This window comes from Salvelinus fontinalis, chromosome 33, assembly GCF_029448725.1.
Source record: "Salvelinus fontinalis isolate EN_2023a chromosome 33, ASM2944872v1, whole genome shotgun sequence".
Lineage (NCBI taxonomy): Eukaryota > Metazoa > Chordata > Actinopteri > Salmoniformes > Salmonidae > Salvelinus > Salvelinus fontinalis.
The window spans coordinates 2,564,953-2,573,430 of record NC_074697.1 but is presented as its reverse complement, the minus strand read 5'-3'; the positions used below and the strand labels follow the sequence as shown (position 1 = coordinate 2,573,430).

Sequence of the window (8,478 nt, the reverse complement as noted above, 5' to 3'; positions counted from 1 at the left end):
CTCGTTTGCTAAGTCAAACGACACCGCTGGTTCTGCTCACACTGCCCTACCCTGTGCTTTGACCTCTTTCTCCCCTCTCTCTCCAGATGAAATCTCGCGTCTTGTGACGGCCGGCCGCCCAACAACCTGCCCGCTTGACCCTATCCCCTCCTCTCTTCTCCAGACCATTTCCGGAGACCTTCTCCCTTACCTCACCTCGCTCATCAACTCATCCCTGACCGCTGGCTACGTCCCTTCCGTCTTCAAGAGAGCGAGAGTTGCACCCCTTCTGAAAAAACCTACACTCGATCCCTCCGATGTCAACAACTACAGACCAGTATCCCTTCTTTCTTTTCTCTCCAAAACTCTTGAACGTGCCGTCCTTGGCCAGCTCTCCTGCTATCTCTCTCAGAATGACCTTCTTGATCCAAATCAGTCAGGTTTCAAGACTAGTCACTCAACTGAGACTGCTCTTCTCTGTATCACGGAGGCGCTCCGCACTGCTAAAGCTAACTCTCTCTCCTCTGCTCTCATCCTTCTAGACCTATCGGCTGCCTTCGATACTGTGAACCATCAGATCCTCCTCTCCACCCTCTCCGAGTTGGGCATCTCCGGCGCGGCCCACGCTTGGATTGCGTCCTACCTGACAGGTCGCTCCTACCAGGTGGCGTGGCGAGAATCTGTCTCCTCACCACGCGCTCTCACCACTGGTGTCCCCCAGGGCTCTGTTCTAGGCCCTCTCCTATTCTCGCTATACACCAAGTCACTTGGCTCTGTCATAACCTCACATGGTCTCTCCTATCATTGCTATGCAGACGACACACAATTAATCTTCTCCTTTCCCCCTTCTGATGACCAGGTGGCGAATCGCATCTCTGCATGTCTGGCAGACATATCAGTGTGGATGACGGATCACCACCTCAAGCTGAACCTCGGCAAGACGGACCTGCTCTTCCTCCCGGGGAAGGACTGCCCGTTCCATGATCTCGCCATCACGGTTGACAACTCCATTGTGTCCTCCTCCCAGAGCGCTAAGAACCTTGGCGTGATCCTGGACAACACCCTGTCGTTCTCAACTAACATCAAGGCGGTGGCCCGTTCCTGTAGGTTCATGCTCTACAACATCCGCAGAGTACGACCCTGCCTCACACAGGAAGCGGCGCAGGTCCTAATCCAGGTACTTGTCATCTCCCGTCTGGATTACTGCAACTCGCTGTTGGCTGGGCTCCCTGCCTGTGCCATCAAACCCCTACAACTCATCCAGAACGCCGCAGCCCGTCTGGTGTTCAACCTTCCCAAGTTCTCTCACGTCACCCCGCTCCTCCGCTCTCTCCACTGGCTTCCAGTTGAAGCTCGCATCCGCTACAAGACCATGGTGCTTGCCTACGGAGCTGTGAGGGGAACGGCACCTCAGTACCTTCAGGCTCTGATCAGGCCCTACACCCAAACAAGGGCACTGCGTTCATCCACCTCTGGCCTGCTCGCCTCCCTACCACTGAGGAAGTACAGTTCCCGCTCAGCCCAGTCAAAACTGTTCGCTGCTCTGGCACCCCAATGGTGGAACAAACTCCCTCACGACGCCAGGACAGCGGAGTCAATCACCACCTTCCGGAGACACCTGAAACCCCACCTCTTCAAGGAATACCTAGGATAGGATAAAGCAATCCTTCTGCCCCCCCCCCCCCCCCTTAAAAGATTTAGATGCACTATTGTAAAGTGGCTGTTCCACTGGATGTCATTAGGTGAATGCACCAATTTGTAAGTCGCTCTGGATAAGAGCGTCTGCTAAATGACTTAAATGTAAAAATGTAATGCAAAGGGCGGCTATTTGAAGAATCTCAAATATATTCCGATTTATTTCACTTTTTTTTTTGGTTACTACATGATTCCATATGTGTTATTTCATAGTTTTGATGTCTTCACTATTATTCTACAAATGTAGAAAATAGTTATAAACAAAGAAAAACCCTTGAATGAGTAGGTGTTATTAAACTTTTGACCGGTGGTGTACATACTACCTCAACTAATCGGTACCCTTGCACATTGACTCGGTACCCCCTGTATATAGTCTCATTACTAAACGGTACCCCCTGTATATAGTCTCATTACTAAACGGTACCCCCTGTATATAGTCTCATTACTAAACGGTACCCCCTGTATATAGCCTTGCTATTGTTACTCTTAATTATTATTTACTTTAGTAAATACTTTAGCACTTAAAACTGCATTGTTGGTTAAGGGCTTGTAATTGAGCACTATACCTGTTGAATTCAGCATGTGATAAATAACATTAGATTTTAATTATTGTGTCTAAACCGCTGTGAATTATATTTTCAAGAACCAAAAATATTACATCTTCAGCTGGTTTTACAAAACCAAAACATGCAAAACCAAAAAACTTAACAGGAAGCATAGAAATAGTGCGTATAGAACACATCTACAGCTTCTTAGACTTGCTTTCAATGAGAACGACAGATCTATAACTCACTTTTCTATGTGAATTCAGATAGTTGCCCCAAAAAGCAGCTTTAAAATACTGTAGAATATGCTGATTGATGGGGAATTATATAGTCCAGAAGAATGGGTCCAAGATCAGAGAGGGGAATATTTTATTTGCAGTCTACCGGTCCATGTCCTAGAGAGGGGCCATTTCTGTCCAGAGGATAGGGGCCATGTCCTAGAGAGGGGCCAGTTTCTGTCCAGAGGATAGGGGCCATGTCCTAGAGAGGGGCCAGTTTCTGTCCAGAGGATAGGGGCCATGTCCTAGAGAGGGGCCAGTTTGTGTCCAGAGGATAGGGGCCATGTCCTAGAGAGGGGCCAGTTTCTGTCCAGAGGATAGGGGCCATGTCCTAGAGAGGGGCCAGTTTCTGTCCAGAGGATAGGGGCCATGTCCTAGAGAGGGGCAAGTTTCTGTCCAGAGGATAGGGGCCATATCCTAGAGGGGCCAGTTTATGTCCAGAGGATAGGGGCCATATCCTAGAGGGGCCAGTTTATGTCCAGAGGACAGGGGACAGTTTCTGTCCAGAGGATAGGGGGCAAGATAAGCATTAGACTGGTGGCCAGTCTCTGTTCAGCTACAACTTTCCACTCCTTATGCTCCAGTGGCACATGACACCACAAGGAGTGGAAAGTACAGAAACTGGCCCCTCTCTAGGAAACGGTCCCAATCCTCTGGACAGAAACTGGCCCGTCTAGGAATGTTATAGCTAAATAAAAGCCTAGCAACCAGTCTAGGTAACCACAGCAACTGGTAGTCACCAGCGTGGGTGGGAATCGCATTCTCAAATTTACATGAATTAATTTCCATTCCATTGATAGACAACTCCTGGAAGAAAACAATCGTCAATTTATAAATGGGGGGAAATATGATTTTAATCCACCCGTTTTTTAGTGAGTAGGATTGATTTGAGTCCATTTGAGTCTAAATCTTGCCGGTCACAGCTCCTCTGGTCACACAGGAAAGACAGTAGTACTCCATGAGTGTGAACCTCCATGCTGGAACACACAGGACTGACTGGGGGTTTAGAAGTGAGGTCTTCTCTGCCGGGCAGTGTACTTTGTGTCAGCTCGGACTTCCCTGGGAGACAAAAACACACCACAGAGGGAAGACGTTAAGAGACGTTGTGTTACAGAGCCTGATGGCTTCCTCCAAATGGGTTGGTAAGCTATATGAACATCATAATGCATGGTACAAATGTTGACCTGTACAGGACCAAATGAGACGGGGTAGCCAGGATCCCTGCCCAAATGAGAGTAGCCAGGATCCCTGCCCAAATGAGAGTAGCCAGGATCCCTGCCCAAATGAGAGTAGCCAGGATCCCTGCCCAAATGAGAGTAGCCAGGATCCCTGCCCAAATGAGAGTAGCCAGGATCCCTGCCCAAATGAGAGTAGCCAGGATCCCTGCCCAAATGAGAGTAGCCAGGATCCCTGCCCAAATGAGACAGAGTAGCCAGGATCCCTGCCCAAATGAGAGTAGCCAGGATCCCTGCCCAAATGAGAGTAGCCAGGATCCCTGCCCAAATGAGACAGAGTAGCCAGGATCCCTGCCCAAATGAGACAGAGTAGCCAGGATCCCTGCCCAAATGAGACAGAGTAGCCAGGATCCCTGCCCAAATGAGACAGAGTAGCCAGGATCCCTGCCCAAATGAGACAGAGTAGCCAGGATCCCTGCCCAAATGAGACAGAGTAGCCAGGATCCCTGCCCAAATGAGACAGAGTAGCCAGGATCCCTGCCCAAATGAGACAGAGTAGCCAGGATCCCTGCCCAATGAGACAGAGTAGCCAGGGTCCCTGCCCAAATGAGACAGAGTAGCCAGGATCCCTGCCCAATGAGACAGAGTAGCCAGGATCCCTGCCCAATGAGACAGAGGGGTACATACCTGCCCTGTCTTCTCCTCCTCTCCTTCTTCTCTAGGATCCAGTCTTTTCCCTTCTTTGCAGACTTGCCCTTCATGTTCTTAAAGCGAGATCTGTACAAAAGACAAACAGGAAATGACCAGCAGCAGACACAGGAAGGGATTGAGACACCTCAGCTCTAATCAATATGTTTTACATATTTCATCTTCAAATCAGCTCCGTGTCTTCTGACAGATGTGATCAGTGTCATTGTAAAGGATGTCACACTGCTTGCTAAGCCATTTCCTCCTGATTCGGCTCATACCAAGGCTCCAAACAAGGACTTCTGTCTCGCAAACACACAGGATCACCCCCCTTAAGTGTCTTACCCAGTCGAGACACAGAAAAGCTACCTATTTGGACGAGCAAGTGGAGACACTTCAGGCTGAGGACTGAGTTTCCCATATCCCCATCTGCTACATCACGTGATGTCAGAGGGAGGAAAAGCTGCCGGCCAGTAACTTTAATCAGGCAGGAAGACAGCCCTCTGTATCTCTGGGACCTGTCCAAATGCCATCTAGCCAACTATGTTAATGCATTGATTAATGACTCATAATGGTGGTAAACAATCATTACAACACTTCTAAAGTTGAGGAAGTTATTTCTTTACCTCTGTCCTGTGAATTGGACTTGACTTGGGACGCCCCTGTCCACTGTCTCTGACCCTAACCCCTGAAACACAGGGAACACAAATCATCAGCGTTCATCATTCAAGACAACAGTCTCTCCAAATGGACCCTTATTCTTTTCCTCACCTTGGGTAGTGTTCCTGAAAACCCAGCGAACAGACACAGGAAGAACCTGATGGGGAAAATCAGAGAAGAATGACAGTTTTAGTCATTTAGCAGCCACTCTTATCCAGAGCCACTTACAGTTCAGTGCATTCATCTTAAAAGTAGCTAGGTGGGACAACCACATATCACAGTCATAGTAAGTAAAACCGTTCCTCAATAAAGTAGTTCCTAGCAGTCAGTAGTGTGAGTGTTCGTACCAGAAGGACATGGGTTTGTGTGTGTGTGTGTGTGTGTTTTTAGTATGACCACCAACTGATGACCCTAGAAATAGAATCTGCCATCATTGACTCATTATGCCATCATTGACTTAACTGGAGAGGCCTGTTCTATTGGTTAAATTTCTATGGTGACTACCAATCCAGGTTAGACTCACTTTTTGGCCTTGGTGCTGTTAGGATAGTCCACCACCATGCCTCCACTGAAGCCTGCCTTCATGGCCTGGGATGTAATCAGCTCCAGCTGCACAGAGTCAAGTCTATTATTCATATGCACAGCAGACATGGTGTACACTGAAACGCTGGCTGGCAGGTTCACCTCTTAATAATAACAATAGTAAAAAGTAGTAAAGTAATAAAGGTGTCATAAAATAGAACAACATTTAGTATAAATATAAGTAGACCGATGAGAGGAGCAACTACAGGTCAGGAGTGGATATCAGGTGTCACGGAGTGTGTCGGCATGTTTCTGTGGAGATTAACTTGAATAAACTATTTTAATATCACTGTACCTGCTCAGAGTTCTCTGGGTAAAGCTGAAACACTGCACGGGCTCCTCTTGACTAAAAAGATACGGGACAATAACACAAGGAGTTAGATTGGACCGAGGTCACCAAGGAGGAGGAGTTAGATTGGACCGAGGTCACCAGGGAGGAGGAGTTAGATTGGACCGAGGTCTCTAGGCAGGAGGAGTTAGATTGGACCGAGGTCACTAGGGAGGAGGAGTTAGATTGGACCGAGGTCACTAGGCAGGAGGAGTTAGATTGGACCGAGGTCACTAGGGAGGAGGAGTTAGATTGGACCGAGGTCACTAGGGAGGAGGAGTTAGATTGGACCGAGGTCACTAGGGAGGAGGAGTTAGATTGGACCGAGGTCACTAGGGAGGAGGAGTTAGATTGGACCGAGGTCACTAGGGAGGAGGAGTTAGATTGGACCGAGGTCACTAGGGAGGAGGAGTTAGATTGGACCGAGGTCACCAGGGAGGAGGAGTTAGATTGGACCGAGGTCACTAGGGAGGAGGAGTTAGATTGGACCGAGGTCTCTAGGGAGGAGGAGTTAGATTGGACCGAGGTCTCTAGGGAGGAGGAGTTAGATTGGACCGAGGTCACTAGGGAGGAGGAGTTAGATTGGACCGAGGTCACTAGGGATCTCACCAGGGAGGAGTAGAGTGTACTGAAGAAGGTGTAGAGCCTCTTGTGGGGGCTGTGAGTCTTTTTGTCAGCATTGCAGAGCCACTGGAGAGCAGAAATACTGAGGGATGAGACAAAGAGAGGTAGGGGAGGACACAGACGAAAAGTAGAAAGAGAAGGGTGGAGACAGACAGAAGGAGACATTACTAACTCAGTCTTGACAAGTCCATCAATAGTAATTTCTCAGTAGAGATCTCAGGTCTCTTACAGGACAGGAAGCACAAGCTCTTTACCTGATGCAACCATCAAAGGTCCCAGGCCTGAAGGGCAATCCCTCACCCATATCCCCCAACACAAGGTCTCCCTCCACCTCCCGGTCCAGCGCTACATCTAGAGACAAGGACACAGCACTGGTCAACGGCGGAGCACAACAAACAAATATTGACTGCTATATTTCAGGTTGCTGATCCATCTCTAAATATGAATGCAATATTTTTGCACCAGGAATGACATCAATGGCTGTGCTGATGTCCACTCAACCACACTCACCCAACATAGCTGTGCTGATGTCCACTCAACCACACTCACCCAACATGGCTGTGCTGATGTCCACTCAACCACACTCACCCAACATGGCTGTGCTGATGTCCACTCACCCACACTCACCCAACATGGCTGTGCTGACGTCCACTCACCCAACATGGCTGTGCTGACGCCCACTCAACCACACTCACCCAACATGGCTGTGCTGATGTCCACTCAACCACACTCACCCAACATGGCTGTGCTGATGTCCACTCAACCACACTCAACCAACATGGCTGTGCTGACGTCCACTCACCCAACATGGCTGTGCTGACGTCCACTCACCCAACATGGCTGTGCTGATGTCCACTCAACCACACTCACCCAACATGGCTGTGCTGATGCCCACTCAACCACACTCACCCAACATGGCTGTGCTGATGCCCACTCACCCAACATGGCTGTGCTGATGTCCACTCCAACCCAGCAATGTCCCTCCTCTGACAGGTAGTCCCCACTTAGCCCGGAGCCACACCTGATGGGACAAGTTATATAGACACACTCAGTCTAAAGTAGCTTTGATGTTGTTTTGTTCTCCTACCCAGACCCATTACATTAATGAGAGCCCTCAGCAGTCCCCTGGCTGGTACACATACCCTACATCTAGCAGAAAACAGGGCTGGTCCTCTGGCAGGTTCAGCAGCTCCACAGCTCTCTCAGACATCTGGCTCTGGATCTCAATAATCCGAGAACTGGAAATCATTGAACAGTTGATTACTTAGCTACCCTTGAATCATATTACATTCTACTGTCTCAAAGAGATTCCATCAAGCGCAGCCTCTGGTCAGTATGTAAATGGTAAAAATGCAACGATTTGTATTCAAACATAGTGATTCGCCATAGGCGGTCATTGTCAAACCCGCACTCACTTCTGAGAATATTTCTTGGCCTCCTCTTCGTTATAGAACTGCAGAACGAGCAGAAATCAAAACACAGGAAGTTAAGTGCTGCGTGCAGGTAAACACAAGATGTGTCGGGGAAATGTTGTCCACATAATGAAATAAACTTCACTATTCACTTGCTAGGTAGGTATTTTGGAACAGATCACTAGCTAACTTAGCAAACGTGTGTTTTCTTACAGTTAATGCGGCTAACGTTAGCTAGCTCTCGTCTGTCTTTTTTTTAAAAAACACAGAAAATATCATACTAACAATTTCAGGCGGAGCCATATGCTCGGGTCTTCGACAACTTGAGGTCATGTCTAATTTAGTTACCTACAAGATATCTACGAATGATCAATTTAAACCAAAAAGCTTAAACGTTGTTATGATGTCTGGCTACAACTGAGGCTCCACATGTAAGTGTGACGTAGTATTTCAGCGACAAGGAAAGGCGCACGTAATTTAAAGAGACAGTCGCATAGTTGGGGGAAAAAACAA

General features: G+C 48.3%; 1 protein-coding gene across 1 annotated transcript; it reads right to left on the bottom strand.

Annotated features, from left to right (window-relative positions):
- Nucleotides 1–2,571: 2,571 nt before the first annotated feature.
- On the bottom strand, nt 2,572–8,405 carry bud23 (BUD23 rRNA methyltransferase and ribosome maturation factor). The gene is made up of 12 exons (XM_055894984.1): nt 8,251–8,405; nt 7,969–8,006; nt 7,696–7,791; nt 7,492–7,574; nt 6,808–6,904; nt 6,539–6,635; nt 5,897–5,947; nt 5,543–5,628; nt 5,131–5,176; nt 4,986–5,047; nt 4,360–4,449; nt 2,572–3,556 (listed from the first exon to the last, which is right to left on the bottom strand). Exons 1-12 carry the CDS (start codon nt 8,296–8,298, stop codon nt 3,502–3,504), a joined length of 849 nt encoding a protein of 282 aa, XP_055750959.1. The 5' UTR covers nt 8,299–8,405; the 3' UTR covers nt 2,572–3,501.
- Between the last annotated feature and the right edge of the window lie 73 nt (nt 8,406–8,478).

What these genes read in the sequence shown, in the direction of transcription:
- bud23 (XM_055894984.1), bottom strand. Translation starts at nt 8,298, where the DNA reads ATGACCTCAAGTTGTCGAAGACCCGAGCATATGGCTCCGCCTGAAATT. An exon ending in AACAGCACCAAGGCCAAAAA is followed by an intron (nt 5,177 to 5,542) that starts GTGAGTCTAACC and finishes TTTCCCCATCAG; the next exon opens with GTTCTTCCTGTGTCTGTTCG. An exon ending in TTTCAGGAACACTACCCAAG is followed by an intron (nt 5,048 to 5,130) that starts GTGAGGAAAAGA and finishes CCTGTGTTTCAG; the next exon opens with GGGTTAGGGTCAGAGACAGT.